This window comes from Parasteatoda tepidariorum, chromosome 4, assembly GCF_043381705.1.
Source record: "Parasteatoda tepidariorum isolate YZ-2023 chromosome 4, CAS_Ptep_4.0, whole genome shotgun sequence".
Lineage (NCBI taxonomy): Eukaryota > Metazoa > Arthropoda > Arachnida > Araneae > Theridiidae > Parasteatoda > Parasteatoda tepidariorum.
In genome coordinates, this window is record NC_092207.1 from 1,383,836 (window position 1) to 1,406,652 (window position 22,817).

Sequence of the window (22,817 nt, forward strand, 5' to 3'; positions counted from 1 at the left end):
ATGGTAACACATCAAAATAATAATAGTTTGGTGCTGTTACAAAATAGGAGAAATAAATTGCATAACAAAAGGTTTGTACTCGAAGCTTTTTAGTGCTCATGTGCCCCAGACAAAAATATTGGACGTCTTGAAAACGAATATTCATACATAATTTCCCTCAACATTTCTGTACGAAGCTGGTTTACGAGTAGATATTTTTACTAAATGACCAGAGATTTTTTTAAGTTTAAATAAAAATAAAATCAAGAAAAAAGTGATGTGGTTTATCGCCAATATAAACATCTAGTACAACACTATTTACAAAGGTTATGAGTGCATGTCAGACACAAGGATGCCAGATACACTTTTAAATCCTCAATAATGTGACGCTATTCACCCTCAGGAATTATGCCAAGAATCACCTAGAGTAAGTGGTTCTTTGAATAGTCTCTTCAAGATTTATGGCATCCATTGAAGTATTGTCAATGGAAAAATGTTTTTAAATGAAAAAAAAAATTCATTCACTATATTGGATTGAACAACAACAAACTTCATGTACAGGTTGTTATAAAAGAAGGGTTGTGCTAAGCAGTAATGAAAGCTTATAAAACAATAAGTATTGGGATAAACTCATTTTTAAAAAGGATTATTTGGTACATAGAATGGAGAGTAAAACAAAGAAAACCTTCTACAGTTAGTCCAGCAGTTTAAAATTGTTTCATTTTATTCAAATAAATGTATTAATTCCAATTGACTTAAAAAATCAAACTGAATTACAAAATTAATCACTTTAAACCTATCACACACGGATCAAAAATCAAATTATTGGCTCACATTTTATCATTCATAAATAAGTAAAAAAAAAATTTGTTTTAAAACAGTTTGCAGTTTATTTATTTAGTGTAATTCTAAATTAAGCTGTTATCATTAGAAGCAAACATTCTTGTAACATCGATTATTGCCAAATTTTACACTTCAGTTCGTTTCTTTATAAAATAGACTGAGAAATTAATAAGTAAAAAATAATAAACTTGTTCATTTTATTTAAATTTAAGGTAATATGAGGGGAAATATTGCTAAAAATGTATAGCATAAAAGTTATACAATCTTGTAATGAAAGTAATTAGAAAAGAATCTTAAAAGCCAAAGTCATTGTGAAGTTAAGGCTCATAATACCACCAGAATAATTAATAAACTCACTCTCATGACATGCCCGCTGAGAGAAAGTATAATTATCGTTATTTGATATGGTGATTAAGGTAAATATAATGGTATAGTTAGCCATTTTCAGAAAATTTTGTCTTATGAACGTTTAAAAAGATGCTAAAGGAGACATATCTGGTTCAAATTAAAATAAATTGCTGAAAGAAAGACACGGGAATTCAAATAAATAGAAAATAGTTATCAGTAACTAATTTGAAATATTATCACAAGATTTTCCTGATGGGTGAACAATTCCAAACATTGACTATAGAACAAAAGGGAGAGGGAAAAAAAAACGTGTTTACCTCACTGTTGAGGTAATTAAGGCCAGAGAGTGAAGGGCTGTTTTCCCACTTGCAAGCAATCTGCAGAGTTTCTGCAGTTTTTTGTTGGATACTTTTAGATTCATCCAAAAGTGTGATCTCATAGAACTCCTGGATATCTGTGAATAGAGAATACTTCATACTAAATACATGAATAGAGAATACTTCATACTAAATACATGAATAGAGAATACTTCATACTGTGAATACTTCATACTAAAATAAACATTCAACAACAACAATACTTTAATTCAAACATTTATTTTAACATGGAAGTTTAATCGAACATGTAGAGACAAAACTATAAAAAATTTTAATGGTATAAAAGAATAGATAAAACTTTAACACATTTCTACAATTGAAAAACATTAACTTGAATTTATTTTTAATAAAAATATATATTTCAAGAAGAGACTGGTCATAATTATGATTAAGCTAAAAAGTTTTTTTTCCAAATTATAAAAACACGAAGAAAAATAAAAAATCAACACAAATGAAGTAATATAAATGGACATACAATAATACTCTAAACAAGAACCATCCTCAGTGTAACTAAGGAATACACTGAGGAGGGTTCTAATTTATGCTTTATTCACGTTTTCCAGAAGTGTGCTATGTATAGTAGATATGAACATTAACAAAGTAATTTTTTCTCTTATCTACAAAGATTCTTTACAAAAATTTTAAAAAAGTAGAATATAATATAGATTTTGCTTTTCAAGCTTTTGTAAGGAATAATTTTTTTAAAAAAAGTGAAACATAAAAAAAATTTCATTCAAATCTGAACTATTTCCAAACAAATTTTTCTTTGTTATAACATCAGTGTTGCTAATCATATTACATATATGTACTAGAAAAACTTGAGAAAAACAGCTCACCCTAAAACAAATAGTACTATCATTAATGAAATAGATCTTCTCTGATTTCTGATGATTCTTCATTTCTGATGATTCATTAATGATTCATTTCTGATGAATCATTAATGAATCATCAGAAATGAAATTCCCTGTTTTTTCCAAATTTATAAGGAGAAATTCCCTGCAATTTCCTCGTGATTTTAGATGATTTTTAAACTCTCTGTACTTTCCCTGTGAAGTGGCAACTCTGAACATATTTATTTAATGAATGATATATTCATTTTTAATTTTAGTTAAAAAAAAAAAGTCAGTATCGCAATAACCAAAGTTGTTTCTAGGGGATATTTTGTAAATCTAAGTAGTGACTCATTACAAACTTTTTTTTTATTTCTAAGGAGTATAAAGACTGCTTGCACACAGATTGTATAGTTGACATTTAGCACTTTAAAAATGCATATAAATCTGGCTTTAAAATGGCTATAAATATCTGTATACCAAGAAGCCAGGCTCAAAACAAAAGTGTTACTAAGTTGTTTTGCAGCATTATCAGAGCGTCACTCAAATCGAGAAAAAAATTTCCCTGTACATGTGACATTGTGTCACTTAATCTCAATTTTCTGTTGGGATCGTGACCTAAAAATTAGGCCAAACCCTGACCCCTCTCCTGTGATGCCTCACTGTCTGTCGACCTTCACGCCTGTGACCTTCGGCAGCCTTTGATGTGGGCACATGGAGGATTATCAGTTATAGTCACAGTTTGTGTATAATTGTGATTTGATTTTTGGCAGTTCATCTGTTCACTTCAAGTCCCTTTTCAGCCACGATTTCTGCGGCATTTTAGGTACTTTTACTTCAATCTTCAACCTTTTATATAAATCACGCCCATTTTTTTTGTCATTATCCACCTCCTCGTGCTGTTGCTGCTCAGTTTTGATTATGCAAAACTTATACATACGACTACTAAAGGCAACACAGGAGCAAACAAGACCGTGAACTTAATACAACTCGTGCAATCAGCACTAAAAAGTACAGGGATCTTAATACAGCTTTCCCGGCTTCTCACAGATCAGTGGTATCCATTCATCGAATTCTATATCAGACATAATTCTGGTGGGGGAGTACTGTAGTGTATCTACCACTACGAAAATACAAATCCAATTCACTAGCATATAGAAGACATGTTAACTCAATTCCATGAAGGGGTACCTTTCATAGAAGAAGGTTGACATTGTCGACATTCTCGGTAACTACGCTCCCCACAGCCAGCAATGATATCACAACATAAGAGGTATTTATACATAATACGGCTATGTCATGAACCAATTTGTAATACCTTGGGCATTCTATATCATTAAAATGAAGAAACGGTAACAAGTTTAGTAGCATAAACTATAAATCCTTCTCCTTAATTAACACTTAATGAGTTACACAATAACTATCAAATTGTGTAGTCAAATAAATAAGCACCTTTAAAGTATTTTTTAAGTACTCAAAATATTTTTAAGCACTTACATACATTTCCAAAATGCAAAGTCATTTTCAAAGAGTTAATGTGAGCATGATAAAATAACCAGTTTCTGACAAAGAAACTCTATTCTTCATTATATTTAGCCATCATAAAAAGATCCAGAAATTTTTTGGTTTAATTTCAGAGGCTGGAAAATGAGGTCTAAAATTAAGAATATCTTGCAAAATGCAGCAGACTTGCACATTAGAGTACAAGAATCTCAATGAACACAGCTCAGTAGATGCACATGCAGACTCCCAAGTAGTTAATGAAACATGTAACATGATTGGAACTATCATACGCTACGGACCGATGGTACACCAAAATGGATTGTAGTGGAATGAATTGTGAAAACTACACTTTTGCATAATTCACACCTGAATTGTGAAAACCACGCTTTTGCATAATGCACAGCTGAATTGTGAAAACCAGGCTTTTGCATAATGCACAGCGAAAATCGACATGGTAAAGAAGAAATAAAATTCACTTTCAAAAAGGGAATATTAAGCATTTAATAAAAAAAACACAATGAAAAAAAAAAGGCACCTTCAAGGGCTTTTAAAAAACAAAAATAAGTGCCTTTAAGCACCAGAGTTGGCAAGGTTTCTGACACATGGATTAATACACAGTTTAAACCAGGGTTAAAATCGGCCTGTCCAAATCCTATTTATTCAAGTTATGTCACAATTTTAAAAAAAATATTTTGAAAAATAAAATGAAGACAAGTTTTAGTTTTATTAAAAAATTATACAATCTTTTTTCATACTGCATTATTTCTCCTTATGAAAAACATAATTTATCAATATTAAAAGCATTGCTTTAATAAGTGAAAGTAAATTGCATAAAAAGCATAAAATATTTATAAATATATGTAATTATTATGTGTACAATGGTTACACATATAGAATTTTTACCTTTTACCAATGTTCAAGGTTTTTGACAATTTAAGACAGCTTTAGTCAGTTTAGGACAGTAAAACCCATGTGCCCTGTCCAAAACCAGTTTTGGGCAACCAACCCTGTTAAGCACTTTTAAAAAAGCTAATGTAGTAGAATTGTTGTTCTTACCTTTAAAGAAGCAAAAATTATTTTTCAAATTTTTTTTTTATTTCAAAAAAATCAGTAGTTTAAGAAAATATTAAAAACTGTCATTTACAATCGGACCATTTGAGCCGGCAAAATCCCTTCCTTACGTATTCATTGTAATTTTTTAACTATGCAAACTAAACATGTTTCATTTAGTTAAAACTTTAAGGAAATAATGTTAAACAATGACAGTTTTTAAACGTTCATTTGAGTTTCGAAGTAGAATCGATCTAAATTCATCGTGTTCGCAATGCGGTAAATAATAATTCAGTTTCTTTTTTTTACAGAGAGAAATTGTTTACCGAGCAACGCTTGAAACAATCTGCACTTGAATATCCTAATAACTCTTTCAATTGCATTTCTTAATTGTTTATCTTGAGGTCGAATAAGTTTGCTGTGATAATCTTCCAGAAGTTCTAGAGCTCTGTGTGCCTCTGAAATGAAAAATTGAAATGATTATTTAGGCAAATAAAATAGACTTTCAGAACAAATGATACTTCGAGCAAAATAAATCATTCACAAAACATTTTGATTAAATGCCTTTTCACAGGGGATTAGAGTTATATTAGTTACAAAGTTCAGGATGCGTAGCCAAATCTTTGAACAAAAATAAGCACCTTTTAAGTACTTTTTAAGCACTCAAAAAATATTTCTATGCACTATATACATTAACAAAGCACTTTTTAATAACACCCAATAAAAAAAGCACTTTTAAGGAATTTTAAAAAAATGAAAATATGCACTTTTAAGCACTTTTTAAAAACGCTATGCACCATGAGTAGAGAATGGTGAGAATCGTAGAACAAGTTAGCAAATTTAGGAAAAAACAAAAGTCATAGTGATATTTGGTGATAAATGTAGCTGATTGTAATTGAAAAACATCAACATTTTATGGAGAATTTTCAAAACTACGTTTCTGAATGAATAAAAACATCAAGATGCTATTTGCAAATCATCTTTATCCAAAGAAAACCAGAAACTAAAATATTTGGCAGAATAAAGTAATATTTTAAATTATTATTAATAATTTTATGGAAAGACTAATATTAATAGTTTTATATAGAACTACATTCATATAAAGTAATTACTATATTAATAATTAATTAGTAATTACTATATTAATTCTATTAATAATTTTGCTCCAAACATCGTTAGTTACATTCAAATATTTCCTACTGTCATCTATTTTCGCTTTAAAGCGATATTCGGGTCGAATTGAGCAGTAAAAAACTAGCTGATTGTAGGCTTGACTGTAACAATGATATTGCTCATCTTTGGACTAAAGTGGCAGTTAAATGTTTTCTCTTTGGGAGAAGAATACATGCAACTAAACACAAACTTTCTTCTCCGCATAAATCGCGATTATGGTGTCTGCTTCATATTTTTTTCTCCCATCGCAAACTTTTTTGACGCACATGTGGATTCTCTTTTTTAATATAATAATTAATATTAAAAATGTACCTGCAAAATAGTAAAATCACCAACAATGCATCTGTTCATAGCGTGCATCTATATTATCTACCTATGGTTTTCCCTATTTACACATTCAAGTTAGTCATATGATAACAAATAGGCACTTTTAGTCCTATGTCACTTCCTCGGACGGTTCGATAATTAGGTTTACACACTCCCATCACCTTATATTTTACTTTATAATCGTCCTCGAACAGCCGACCCAAATTTTGGGTCTATGACTACTAATGTTCAACTCCGTCGCCTTGTCATTTTGAACCCAATCCAGAAAACAAGGGAACTCCTAGATCAAGTGTTGGGATAAATTTGCCTTCATTGGGGACATTTTGATGATGCTAACCACTAAAATCTTTCACGGTTAACCTGAGGACAAGGAGACACTAACCCATGATCCATATACCATTGAAGAGGTTATTTTACGTCAGCACTGTGGTTCGGTAAGAATCGGGTGCGGAATTCGCATCCGCCGCCGGGACTCGAAACCGGTTCACCTCATCGGAAGGTGAAGGCTCTAACCCCTTCACTTTATAGCAGGGGTTTCCAACTGGCGGCCCGGGGACCGCATCCGGCCTGAGAAATCTTTTTTGTGGCCCGCGAACTAAAATATATTAGTTGTTTTTTGCGGACAATTTTCGTAAAAAATATACATGGGTTTAAAATACTTTTCTTGTTAATAAAAACCTAATTTATTCGTTTCTGTGAAATTTAACATACCAACGGTGCAAAAAAATTTATTTCTCAGGTTTTGCATCCAAGAAAATATTTATTCAAATACAAAAATAATCGCGTATGTTGCTCTTTTTTATTTCATTTTTTAATATTTTGTGAGTATAATTTAGCATGTGAGTATCACAAATTTTCTTGAAGAAATTCTCCGATTCAACTTTTTGAAACTACTCATTTTAGACGAAAATATTTACACACACATTTTTAAATGTAAATATCTATTCTCTGGTGGTTGCAGCAGACAAACCTCAATTTTTTCATTGAATATTTTGAGTGCTACTATGTAAGTTTTAATACCAACCTCTTTAAAGTTTTATATCTGAACAATTTGATATGTGTTGCATATTAATTGCTTAATACATAGGTGCGCATTAAAGTTAATTTTTATTATTTATTTAATATTTTTAGAAATATTATTAATAACAATTAAGTATTTTTTTAAAATCTACTTCTTATTTTAATTTGTAATTCAATACTTTTGTTTTGTACAACTTGGTAAAAATCTGACAGTAATATTTAATGTTCCTTCAAACATAAAAGAGTCTTACATAAAATTTTGATAAAGTTGCGGCCCGCCATTTGATTTGTGTTGTTAATTGTGGCCCCCGGCCTCATGTAAGTTGGAAACCCCTGCTTTATAGGAAACATGATTATCACTCCTTGAAAGTAAACCTCCGCACAGAAAGCAATGCATACCTGTATGGAGTAATCATATTCCTAATTGATCATCTGTCTAAATAAAGTCATTTATATGAACACCTCAATGACTAGATTTCACAGCTGTGTTAAATAAAGTTCTCCAGATTGATAATAAGTAGAGAGGAATTTTTATAGTGGGGGCATTTAAAGGCAGTCTCATAACCAGTGATCAAAAGATGCCTGAAACATGATCATTTTCTCTTCCTTCTTTGCAAAGGTGAAAGGAGAATGATTGATTTTTTAGCAACAAAATATTTTGATTGTGGATAAGGTGAAAAAAATTACATGCTTTAAAAATTGGAAAGTTGCATATTTTCCCTTGGTAATTTAGCAGAGCTGCCAGCTAAGAACAGTAAGACAAAAAAAAAATAATAATAAATAAAAATATGTCCAATCAATATAAAGTTCAGAAAAAAAGGAAAGATCATCGAAACCAGCTTATTTGTGTTGTAAGCATAAATGTTTTGTTACGAGCCATCTTCAGAAAAAGGATGGTTGCTCACAAGAGCTTCTTCGGATATAACTTCTTAAAAATGATTTTAATCACTCCTTTTTCTATTATTGCAGCGTACTATGGCAAAGTGGATAGAGCACTCTCCTCCCAAGGTTGTGACCCAGATTCGAATCCCAGCAAAGTCTGGTGCTGGTACCGACCCGTTCTGAAGTAAAATATCTTCAGTCGATCATGGGTTATAGTGTAGAAAATAGGGTACCGTTCGCTCAGGCATTAGGCAGAAGAGCAGTCTCTTTGAAATTTGGGCCCTTTAAAGTTAAATCACTTTCTACGCAGTTAGCCTATGTTCAGGAACTAATTAAGTGAATAAAATAAAGTTGCACGCAAAACTTGTTTATTCAAAGATAAAAAAAAATTTCATAATTATTTTTATTATTTAATTTACAAATGATTTAAAAAAAAAAAAACAAGTGTATTTCAGATTTACTTTTAATCAATAAATCCTTGAACTGTACCGTATACTTATTGTTAATAGAGATTTATTTAGAGACATTTTTATTCAATCTTTCAGAATTAGAAATTCAATGTTTTTAATCAGAGAATTTTAATGATAAATTTAATGTTTTTAAAAATAATCTTTTAAATAACTGAAATGAAAATGAACAAATTACGAAGAATTTTTTTGTACATGTACTCCATAATTTTCAATTCTTATGGTTAAAAGGCAAAATCTCAAAAGGTTGCAAGAGTCTTATTTAAATTAAAAACAAGTAGAACAGTGTAATAAGATGACCGAAAGAAGGTTACCTTGATCGTTGAGTCGGGGAATCGATCGAGCATCCATGATTGTATATTAAATGCATCACCACTAAGCAGCATATATTAAATCTTCAACAGTTTCATTTAAAATGACTAAAAGAAAATTATAATTTTATTAACAATCAAAAGTACTTTTGATTAGTAAAATGTTTTTCACTTTAAACAACTATTCTTAGTCTAGTGCATTGAGAGACATTAAATTAACATGTTAGCTTATTCCAGCATGTGATAGCCCCTAAAGTAGTAAACATATAAATCAAAAATAATAATCAATAAAATCAACACACAACTCTCATCAAATTTAATATCTTTTCAAATGATCATAAAAAATTTGCATATTCATTAAGATTTAAGATTTTTTCCCACTCCATTGCAGTTTTTAATAATATTTCTCAATGTCAATTGTAGTGTGCTCACCACTACAAAAATACAATTACAATTCACTACTACATGAGACAAATTAACTCGATTCTATTTTGGGGTACCTTTTCATAGATGAAGGGTTGACATTGTCAACAACCACAATCCCCACATTAGTGACCCGGACGATGGCAGAAACTCCCACTTTGATGGATGGTCCCCATTAAACAGCTGACTTGCTACTCGTGACATCATACACCTTCTCCTGCTGTTTCTACTCAGTCTCGATCACACATGACGTCCGATTGCATGCACTCAACTGCTAGGGCGACCACAATCATCGACATAATACAGCTCTCGTGATCAGCATTTAAAAGTATGGTGATCCTAATACAGCTAACACTCGTTAATGAATCAACTAATAGTATCTGTTCATCGAATTCTATCACGGATATAATTCTGGAGGGGGAGTGCTGCAGTGCTTCTACCACTACAAAAACACAATTTGAACTAACTAGTATAGCAGATATATTAACTTCGTTCTATTTTGGGGTATCTTTTTGTAGATAAAGGCTGACATTGTTGGCAAATACTATCCCCACATCAATAATAGCAATTTCAAAAATCCAACAGATGGTAATGTAAAAGGATTCAGTTCCGTCTAAGAACACCATTCCTTGTTTTTGTTAAACAGTGGATTTCTCTTATGTCCTTTAAATCATCAAATGAATGAATTATTCAAATCAGATGCATTTATTAATTTCTCAGTCTCAGGTTGTTTAAGTACAATGATTTTGGGGTTTTAAAGCATTACAAATGTCTTTAACAAAGTACATTTAGTAACAAAGAAAAGGAATAATGTTCATGGTACAGTGCCATAGAGGAAATACATTACTGCGCACCATCTGTTGGATTTTAGAAATTATAATAATTAACAGGGCTGTAACTATGCTGGTCCACTGCGGTTCGGCAATTGTAAGAGTTTTTTCTTTCAAGAATCTAATTCAACAAGGAAAAATACAAAATTTGAGAGAAATTGGTTATAAAGTTACTGGGAAATCAAGTTTTTTTAATTTATTTTTTCAGGATAAACCGATTTCGCTCAAATCTTGTATTTTCACAAGTTTATAATACACAATATTTTCCAATTTATATGAGAATCCAATAATCCTATTTATATGTGAACAAGTAACTTGTTTTAATAAATACATTCACTAACATCATACATAAATAGCTAATATGACAGTTAAAAATAGAGTACAGAAAGTTTTTTAAAGGGACCCGGGGCTAAAGTTACGGCACTGATTATTAACAAGGAGAAATATCATTGACAGCGGGGTTGGTATTGTGTTCGAAAGAAACCTGTTTTATCCAAGACACAGGAAAGAACTAAAAATTACTCATACAGTTTATAATAAGAGTACCTTAATTTTAAACAAATTAAATTTAATATGCCAAAAAGTTAGATTTTTTACAAATACCCCTTTTTTTTATTAAAAAAAAAGAAAAACTATTTTTGCAGATTTTTTATATTGCAATATATACATAAGTTTTAAAATCAATAGATCATATTACTTAAGAGTCAGTATAAGTATTAAAAATTAGCAACTACAATATTTATAATTGCGTATTACTAAGTGATTTGTAGTAGTGAGTGATTTGTTTAGTAGCATTCATAAAATATGATTGTGAAATTTTAACAATTCTGTATATAATAATAAAATTTTTACTATATTCATTTATGTAAAATATTTTAGTTAATATAAAAAGTAATATATAAGTATACATAAGTAAAACAAATATAATAAGAAATACGATTCACAACAAAATGAAGAAAATTCTGATCGCCGCAGGGCGATCACAGGTTACCCATTGGCAAAATAATTTTTATCTAATTTGTTTTGGAAAGGAAATTTATTGTGTTTTTATCTTGGACATCGTTAACTGTTAATCCTGAACTGCTTGGTAATAAATCTTGTTATTAGGAAAGAAAACAGGTGAAATGATTTAATAGGGAATGGTCCGATATAATGACCAATGTCATTTTTAATATCCTGTTTAATAATAAGAAAATAAATTTGTGGAAAACCCCTTACCATTCAAACTATACTTATAAAATTGGTTAACACTAGCAATGAAAATTTAGTGGTCCAAAAAAGCCCCTTAATATGGTAGACAAACATTAAAAAAAAAATTCAACTTTACAATTACATAATTCATGTTGTAGAATGCATCAAAAATTGCCATCTATAACACCCTAAAAATAATTAGGTTCGATGCACGATAATAATTGAAGAATGGGTATATTAGTTTCAACACTGAGATTAAAATGCCAAATAAATGAATGAGGAAATTAGAGAACACAAAAACTAAAAAAATAATATATGAAATTTTAAATAAATTCAATTCTAAAGGAATAAAAAATATTATTTAACGGATAAGCATCTACATTGTCAGCACAGGAATGCTGCTACGAATTTCTGCCTGACCGAAAGAGGGCGTTGTAATCACTCACAATAATACTGTAATTACTTTAGTGGGAGGCAATGGATTGAACTGGATGGTTTATTGAAAAGCCCCATTTCGTATCATATTTTTTTATTGTTAATTAAATTTGCTTGTTATTAACACTAAACATACCATTTCGGTCAAATGACCAGAACTTTTGCATCGAAAATGCACACATCATCTTATCGCGTTTCCTATTTGACTTCATGACTTTTTCTAACAATTATATACAGTTAATATTCTAGTATTATTCTTTTTTAGATTTTGTTTGTTTTGAATAATACTTCTCGTATATCTATTTCTACCACAACCGGTCATTTAAACAGGAAAACAATGTATTGCATTATAAGGTTATCGGATCAGAAATTACGATGCGTGTTCAACGTATTGCATTCGATGAGTAGCACATTTCTGCAAAAATTATTGCGTAATTAGTTCAATCACAATAACTGAATTCAAATTTTAAGCAAGTATCTAAAATTTTAGATTGGCATTTTTGTGTTAGAAAAAGTGAAAAAAACTAAATGTTTTGGTAAGTAGCTTATATTTTATTTTGATAGCTTTACTTCATTTCTAACAACCTTGGTTAGTTTTTAAGCAGAAAAATGTCGAAACAATCAAGACAGCACAAGTTCTTAGAAGAATTAAATAATATAGGCAAAGAGTTTTCGGAAATTGATGAAGATGAATTTTCTAAAAAACATAATCTTTTCAAAGTAAGACATGCCAAATAGGATATTGTAATCAAGGGCGGCGCCAGTAGGGGGTCAGGGGGGCTATTGCCCCCTGTCGGACATCGTCTGCTCCCCTATCCGGACGAACTTAAATGTCGTAAGGAAAACACTACCGTCTTGAAAAGAAATATAATAACATTCTTAAAAAAATCTAGCTTTTAATTTTATTATTTTTTTTTTTGTTAATGAGAATAAATTAAAAACGAAAATGTATTCTTCTTACTTGCACTTTACCACCAACTTCCTGTTCACTTTCCTCAGAAAAAATTATGATTAACAAAATGGATATACAAATTACAATTGTAATCTCTGCTCTGGTCGGAAAAGTTCCTGTCGAGAAAAGATTTTTTAAAAAAAGTGATAAAAATAAGAATTTTGCAATGTATATCAAAACTAATTTAGTATAATTTTAACACACTTTCCATAGGTGCAAATATTTATTCTATAAACCAAAATTTCTTTCCGCATTTTTGCAAGCTAAAATACAGTCAAAGCTTGATATATCGAGATGTCCGATATTACGATACCTACAAAACATTAATATTTAAGATACAAAAATTCTTTGTTTATAATGAGTTAAAATATATATATATACATTAGCTTTCCGCAATAGCTGCAAAAATTCGTTAGAGGAAAATGCATTTTTCTGTAATTAAAATTAACGAAAAAGGACAAAACAGAAGACGTTTTTATTTATTTATAACTGATATTAATATGAAAAGTGAACATCATTTCACCTTATTTTTCTCTTCCAATCATAATCCTTTAAGTCAGGGGTGTCAAACTCGCGGCCCAGGCAATATATCCGTTGCAAAGTAAAAATAAAATCGAAATGTTAATTAGAAAGGAAACTAGCATGTAAAATTATAATACACTTTATTTATAACTATACGACATTTTAATTGTACGCGCGAAAAAGTAAAATTCTAACTGGCTTGCGGCACTCGCCATTCCAGGGAAACTGCATCGTATCAAAAATAAGCTGAAAAAATTTCTAATCTGAGAACAGAATTTGAAACAAGGTTTAAAGATTTTAATTCCTTGGAAGACAAATTTTGCTTGTTTTCTTCGCTTTTCTCAATAAATATAGACTCAGTACCCAGTAATATGCAAATGGAAGTGATTGAGATTCAGTGCGACTCAAATTTGACAAAATTTCTCCCGAAATAGGAAAAATAGTAGCAGTGAAGAGATGTCAAATATCAAACAATAATTTTACTTTATATATGTTTATTACAATATACTATTCAAAATAAAAATATTTGTTTCTATGAACACTGATTTTTTTTATTGCGGCCGACCTAAAGTTAAGCATTGTTTATTTGGCTCAAGTTAGCTTTTGAGTTTTACACCCCTGCTTTAAGTCATCAAAGCATATATATGTGGATAACCACCAGTTAAATTACCTTTCTATATAAAAATGAAAAAATATTTTGCTATTATCAGTAATATTAACATATACTTCAAATGAATGTACATTGCTAAAAAAAATAAATAATAAATGGACCCACCAGAATAACTTTTCACCTAAAGTTCGGATGTTCTTGCTCTATTACTCATTCCTAATGGTTCTAAAATCATATACTAATTAATTAGTGGTAACGATATTTCAAGATATAAAATTAGACAAAAAACGTACTTTCTCTGATTAGACATAGCTTTTTTCGACTGATACGGATTTCTGACCCCCAAAATATAGTAGCTTCAATCTGGAAATATTGTTTTAGCAGTTTTTCAGGAGCATGTTTGAAAGTTTGGACCCTTTAATGTAAACTTTAGTTTTTGGCGTATTTCACTATGTCCCATTTTTTTTTCTTAAGCGGATTGAAAAAGTTTTGCATACAATTCCAATCATATAAATTAATCCAATCAATTCCAATTCTAAAGATAATTTCATGCATAATATAATTTTTAGTAAACATTTATTATTACTTTATTTAATGAAAGTCGAAAAACTTAAGATATGTAAGGTGTACAATTTTTTCATCATTTGAAAGAATGCAATTTTAAATGTCTAAATACAAAATTTAAGCAAAATCGGTTAAATAAATCCTGAGAAATTAAAAAAAAACTCTTATTTTTTGAAATTTGGTCTCCTAACCCTTTAATTTTTTGAGAATTAAAATTCGCAACTATAAAAGCAAGAGCAAATTTAAATTGCAGAGGGAAGAATGTTTTGCGTTAATATGTGGTGAACAATAATTAATTGCGTGAAAGGTTATTCGTTGCAGGCGTATGCCAATATATAAAAAACTTTTGCAGAGCAGCATAAATCTTGATGGAAAGTCTGTTTTCAGCTCTGCAGAGAAACGAAAACATAGGCAGACAAACAGTAGCCATATGTGGCAATTTTTTTTCTAAAATGTAAGTTAGTAAATATTCGTTTCTCGGACGCAAGTTTAAAATTTGTAAATTTAAAAATCATTACAAATTTTAGCTATATTGTTTAAATTTTACAGTTTAAGTCGATGGACTCACTCTTTTCTCAAATGGAGAAATTAGCATTTTGCCGAACATAGATGTTCACTTTAAAAGCATCTTTGAAAAGAAAAGGGAATCATAAAAAGAAATTTTAAAAGTCTCTTTGTATTTATTTATAATTAAAATTATATATACATATTAATTAACATCAAGTCCCGTGACTAAAATAGCCTTTTTTTTGCCAGTAAAATTATGCTATGTAACAATTAAAAAAAGTGAATTTTATAATTTAATAGGCATAACTGTTTCGAAGTTCATTCAAAAGGGGACATGATATTTTAGATAGAATACGTGGATGCAAAAAATGTACTTATAACTTTATTTGCAAAACATTTAAATGATTCAAAAACCAATCGATACATATAAAAAATAACATTTTCTTGTTATGTTAAATTTGCATGAAATTTCAAATTCTTATTATCGAATAATTTTTGCGTTATGAGAGTAAGAAGCATAGAAATTTTTTGACAGCTACAACTACTTTTCTTTATTATAGAAAGAATTTTTTAACTTACAATGTGTCATAAATTGCACCATACAGTACAAAATACATCGATAACAGAAAGAAAAAAAAGTTTTATTTAAATTTACATTAAAATGAATCTGCACATTATGGTATCAATATTAGTGATTTTAGATTCGTAGAAACACACTTGAAAAAAATGAATTGAGAAAAAAATTTGCAGTATTAAATTCGTTTTAATTTAAATATTTTGAATTAATTTGTTTGAGCCCCCCCCCCCCCCCCNGAATTTGTTTGACCCCCCCCCGTCGGGGGAGACTTGACCCCTTGTCGGGCAAAGTCTGGTGCCATCCTTGATTGTAATGACAATAAAACCATCAAAATTTGTTCTAAATGTGAGAAATGTTTGTGGAAAATGTACAATAGCAACACTCTGTATATATAAAAAATGCGTTAAGCAAGGAATTCAAAATTCTTATTCATTGTATTTGCAATACATAAAAATTGGCCATATACAATTTTGTTTAATGATAATAGAATTTGTTTATTTCCTTCCTAAAATCCGTATTTCATACATGCATTCATACATGCTTGTATAACATTTGGCTACAATTGTCGCCATACTGGCATGAAACCTAATTATCATAAAAGTAAATCTTGTTTACAAGGTTGGGATTTTGGACAGGACACACGGGGTTTTACTATCTTTTACTGACTAAAGCTGTCTTAAATTGTCCAAAACCTTGAATATTGGTAAAAAGTAAAAATTTTATATGTGTAACTATTATACACATAATAATTACATATATAAATAAATATTTGATACTTTTTTATACAATTTACTTATTAAAGGAAAATAATACAGTAGGAAAAGATAAATAATTTTCAAAGCTGCACAGTTCATTGAATAACAAAAGTAATACCTTATCCTTTAAATGTACTTTTAATACTGATAAATTACTATTTTACTTGTTATTGTCATAAATTTGCAAAAGATTATTTTAAAATAAAAAAATATATACATGCCAATCAAACGTTTGAATAATTAATTAACTTTTAATTGGCAAATTTTATTGGTCAATTCTCTAGGCAATACTAGTTAGATTTAACAACATTTGTATGAAAATGATTATGAAGGATTTTTGGAAAGATTACTTCTCAACCGCAGAATAAAGATAATTTAAGATATTAAATGAAGAAGTATTGCTAAGAAGTAATTTGTAAGAGATAGTACTATGTTGAGAGTATATTAAATCATAAAAAAGGAAAAGAATTAGTACAAACACTACAGTCAGGAAAGCACCTATTTTTGAAAAAGTCTACCAAACATTTGAAGATGTTGAATATTGTTTTGAAGATCAATTTAAATTTTTCAGAAAACTTATTTCTGGTTAACATGATATTCTTTGCTTTCATTCACAAATAAATTTTACTATGACTTTTGTTAAGCATTATGCAATTGGTTCTTACAGGGCCGGATTTAAGCTTGGTGGGGCCCTAAGCTACTGAAAATGATGGGGCCCTTACAAGTTCAATTCCATTTCTATACACCTAAAGTAAACTGCAACTATTTTTTATTGTTGAGTATTAACATTATGTTATTAAAAATTTGATAATATTACTTTATTGTTAAATATATTAATTGTGATGAGACTATTATGTAGAACCTTTCTTTTATTGCACATATTTTTTGAAGGAGGGTAAAAGTTACAAAAGCAACACATTTTAAGCACAGAGTAAAAATTGAGCGTGCTGGGCCACTATATATTTAACAGAGTTTTCTTTTATTCATTTTGAATTGTCATTATTTATGTAAATTTTTGGCTTATGTTTTTAACGATTTATTAAAGGGTCTATTAAATATCAGAGAGAATAAATGTCATTCGGGTTTAAAGTATCAGCTCTGCTCTTGATGGTGTATAGTGGCTAGGATGTGAAAGAGCAACTGTCCCGGGCATCCAGCCAAAACGAGCATTCAACATATCAATGGAACACACTAAAGCTTTATATCAATTAGCAATTAGTTTTAGATAATTACAATTGTAGAATAATTATCTTATTATAGAATGAAATGTTTTAAAGACAAATATCTGTTAATGTTTAACATTTATTCAACGAAAAAACAGAACCAATATTGAAATCTAACGAATTTATTATTTTTAATTACTGATAAAGTTTGTGTCAGAAAAAAAAATTAAAGCCTTATAGATTTCAGAATTTTAGAAACACCTTCTAGTTATACTATTCAATCACATAATTTTCATGTCTTTCATCCCGGTCTCATTAGTGATTCAGCATATTTCGATATAATTTTTGTTTCATTCTTACTTAATATTAATGTGTTTGCGACAGTTAATTTGTATACCTCTTTTACTACATTTTCGAGGAGTTTAAAAATATAATATTGAGGATTTTAACTGAAATGAAGTTTGCTTTTTTTGTATGCCTCTTCTATTACGTCATCATCACACCCACAAGCAACTGTATACTCTAAATAATGCTATATAGAATGAGATAGCAAAACAAACGTGTGTAGTTATTTAAATTCTTATTCAAAAGTATTAGTTCATTTTTTTTAACTGACAATTTCTGTCCTTTTTTAGATATTTTAAAGTGCTATTTAAAACTGCTGCATATCACATGAAAGCATTAAATATATCATTTGTACAATTTTAAAGTAAAATAAAAGGGAATTCTGATCCTTAGAAACAGATATTAAATAGTCTGATGATCGAATGATGGGGCAAAAAAAAAAACTTTTCTACCTTTTAAACTAAAAAATTGTTCAGTTATAAATAATTTATTAATACTCAAATTGCTTGAAAGATGATATGCTCCCTACTAATGACAACGAAGTTTTTTGTTTTATTCAGTCATTTATTTTTATTTATTATGACCGACAATGTAAAAAAGCAAAAAAAATGCATTTTGGGCTTCTGAGGGCCCCAGCTCCGAATAAAACTTTTAAAAAAGAGGAGGGAAAGTAGGATCTGGGGGCCCTTGTCATCTCGGGGCCACAAGCTACAGCTCATTTAGCTTATACGTAAATCCGGCCTTGGGTTCTTAGCTTATTTTGACAAATGTAGATTTTTTATTTTTCATGTTTTACCCGTTGTTATTCTTTTAACCCTATTTACTCGCTAGAAATATGTCGCCAACTTTGTCTCTTATTTTAACGAAGAATGTCTATAATAATAAAGAGGCCTTCTTATTTTTCAAATTTGAACAAGAGGGTAATGGGTTTATACTTGAAAACAAAATTGCAATTTTGTTAACTATTTTAACCCTTTGCTTACGGCTGGTACAACATGTGGATAACATGTGATGGAACAACATGGTACACCGTAAGCAAAGGGTAAAATAGATATTTTTGTATATCTGCTAATAAATTAACATCAATATTAAAATATTTAATTAATTTTAATATTACTTGTTAATTTTATTTATTAATTAAGTAACATTAATATATTTAATCATGAGTGCCACTCTAAAAAAATTTCAAGGCTGAACTTATTTTTTGACCAATAAACACGACCTAACATTGTGTACCAGAATTTTCAAAAGTTTAGGTATAGCTCACTCACTCCTAAATATACCTTTCCATAATCATGCCACAAATATTTAATCAGTGACTTTTTTTCTTCTTCATTTTGTTAATTAATTTTTTCACAATTCTTTTCACTTTTGTTAATTTTTTTTAAAAATAATTTTAACTTCGGTCATCATTTAAAAATGATAGGAGAAAATGAAAACAGATTTTGGTACAACAATAGCACAAATTTTGTTTAAGCAGGCAGGAGCTGAAGTTCAATCACATTCATTCATTAGCATCATTACTAGATCACTTAGCAATAATTATGAAAAATAACAATGTTTTCATTAGAATGTAATATTTGTTTAAAATTTACTAGAAAAATAAATAGAAAATGTTTGTAACATTCTTAAGGTAAAAATACATTTAAAGTATAAATGGAAAGTAGGTATTAATTGATGAAATTTAGTCTCATGATTTTTTCTCAAGACTGATTCAGGGTATCTGCTACATTTCAGATTTTCTTATTCATGACTAATTCCAAAAATTTTTCATCACTTAACGAATTTACTATTTTCTCCGACAAAAACACAACAATTAATTTAAAATAAAGCATTATAATAACATTAATTGAAATAATAGGTATAACCTAAACTGTTATACTCTGCATCTTCATATTTATAGATTTTAAATTTAAAAAACAGAGTAAAAGAAGAGTTAAAGCAATAAAATAGCTGAAAAAAATACATAAGCAAATAATTTTTTTTCTTCTTTTTTTCAGCAGAATTATATTCTAAAGATACTTTTCTTGTTCTTTGGAAAGAAAAGAAATACTCCAGATTTTTCTGTTCTCATTTCGGAATTAAAAAAATTTGCCAATGATTGGCTTCCTTCAGCTAGAATTATAAATTTATGAAATAAAAAACAAAAATTCTGATATCACAGAAGTTTAAAAGATAATTCACTCTAGAAATGTTTTTTCCTTCAATTTTTGAAAGAACACCATGATTTTCAAAGAACAAGATAAAAACATTTTATATTTTAATAAAACATGACTGTGAGAGGGAATTTTGTTACCAATTCAGATATTCAGAACACCATGAAATTTGGGGGTGGGGGTCAATTCCATTTTAAAAATTAGAGTTTTCAACGACCTAAATCCATGACTTCCTGACAAATTTTGTTCAATACCGAAATTCATGACTTTCCAGGTGCACAGATACCCTGCTGATTTACGTCCCAGGGACAGCACCCATGTGTAATATTGTTAACTTTTGGTTTAGTTTTCCTTCAAAATGATTTGTAAAAAGCACAACAAAAATCCTTCAAATCTGAGAGTCACCCATTTGAACACTAAAAAACATTGATATTTTCAGTGATTTGATTATTTGCCTTTAATTTGTTCACATCAATTGAGTAATATTATATCCAATTGAAGTAAGTTATATTGAAAATCAGCCCTGTATACATATACTTTACTAGTACTTTCAAAATTTATGACATAGCAGGCATAAAACCTTAACTTATGACACAAATTATTTAACAACTGAGAAACATTTTTAAACAAAGTTATTCAAAATAACTTTTATTTAAAATCTGACACGGAAATAATATTTGAAATACATTCAAATAAGCTCTATGAGAACATGCATTAAACTCTTAAAATATATAAATAAAAACAAAGATTTTAAAAAAAACACACACAAGATATCAGTATAATTTTTCCATAATGAATGAATGGAATTACAAAGAGCGCTATAATTAAAATAATTAATAAAACATACTTTTAATGAACACCGAAAATTTACGTTTGCACATTTATTACTTAAATAGGGTAAAACTCACCAATTTTATAAATGGAATTTACCCACTGCTATAGCTAGAATTATATTACAATAATTTAAAGTATTTAATTTCACTCATTATTTGTGTTCTTAGGCTTAAGGAGAATTTTAATCAAATTAGGATAAAATTACAGAATTAGGGAGTTATACTTCTACAATTAAATATAATAATAAATAACAATAAAAACAAAATTTTTAAGTTTAGTAACCGTATTATGAATCTCATATTCATAGTAATTTTCAATCATAACACCAAAACAATGTTTTATTTAAACACGATACGCAAGATAATAGAAGAAAATAAAGATTTATCCCAGAAGTTGCGGATAAACACAGCATCCCAAACATCGAACTAGAGGGATCATCAAAATAAGGAACCGGAAGTGGTATTCCAAAGTGTCTTCAAGAGAATGATGTAGGAGAGATACACTAAACTTTTTCAATTGTTGACATCTCATCATTTGAAAATCGCAAGAAATAAGCTACATTTATGAACGAAAATCCGTTTCGAGATTTAGTTTGAGTACTTTACTTTTCCACAAAACATGAAAACTATTCACAGAAGGCGACAAGACTTTCAAAAAGAATGTTTCACTGCTAAAGGTCATTCTCACTGAAAGGAAATCATACATTTCCGATGGCATCAGAGAAAAATAAGATACACGAGTTTTTCGCGAGACAATATTTTCCGCTAATCAGAGAAGCTCTACACATCACACCCCATAACTCCCAATAATATGAACCTATAAATTTCAATCTTGGCCGGAAATTAGAGTTTAATATAACAAACAATTTTACCAAACGAATCTTTTATAAACCAGTTATTGGTCCCACAATGACCCAAAATATGTTTTGTTGACTAACCGGGAGAAGGAGTTTTAAGCTAAATAATCGTGCGGCCTGCATGTGAAGCGTGGCTAAGTTGGTAGCACTTTGGGCAACTTAGATTTGTTGTCCCGGAGACCCTGGTTCGAAACCCTGCAAGGGTCGACATTCATTTTTTTTTTATTTATTTTATATTATTTTTTTAAAATATATTTTTCGATATTTTAACGTGAATAGAGTGTTCGGTATATAAAAATAACTATTTTTTCTTCGAGAAATATCGAATAATAGCTAATAAACGGATAAATTTCGGATAATATTTATTTATTTATTTATTTTATGTTATGTTATTTTTTAAACTTCTTTTTCCATATTTTAAATTGAATAAAGTGTTCTACGTATAAATATAATTATTTTTCTTTGCTAAAGAGCGCATAGTCGCAGAAAAAGGCACAAAAGTCGTATCAGGAGGCACGCACACATCGCACCCCGTAACTCCCTAAAATATGAACCTATAAATATCAATCCTGGCTGGAAATTAGAGTTTAATATAACTAACAATCGTACTAAAGGAATCTTTTATAAGCCAGTTATTGGGCCTACAATGACCCAAAATATGTTTTGTTGACTAACCGGGAGGAGGTGTTTTAAGCTAAATAATCGTGCGACCTGCATGTGAAGCATGGCGAAGTTGGTAGCGCTTTGGGCAACTTAGATTTGTTGTCCCGGAGACCCTGGTTCGAAACCCTGCAAGGGTCGACATTCAATTTTTTTTTATTTATTTTACATTATTTTTTTGATATATTTTTCGATATTTTAACGTGAATAGAGTGTTCGGTATATAAAAATAACTATTTTTTCTTCGAGAAATATCGAATAATAGCTAATAAACGGATAAATTTCGGATAATATTTACTTATTTATTTATTTTATGTTATGTTATTT

At 29.4% G+C, this 22,817-nt stretch overlaps 1 protein-coding gene across 1 annotated transcript in view; it reads right to left on the reverse strand.

Annotated features, from left to right (window-relative positions):
• The window catches only part of LOC107439267 (disks large homolog 1), a gene marked incomplete in the record, with an annotated part of 144,892 nt that extends 125,934 nt beyond the window's left edge, over window positions 1-18,958 (reverse strand). Inside the window, 5 exon segments of the mRNA XM_043051194.2 lie at window positions 1,488-1,624; window positions 5,257-5,388; window positions 9,114-9,218; window positions 12,951-13,057; window positions 14,239-18,958. Of these exon segments, the coding sequence (XP_042907128.1) occupies window positions 1,488-1,624; window positions 5,257-5,388; window positions 9,114-9,150 (306 nt within the window).
• Window positions 18,959-22,817: the final 3,859 nt, after the last annotated feature.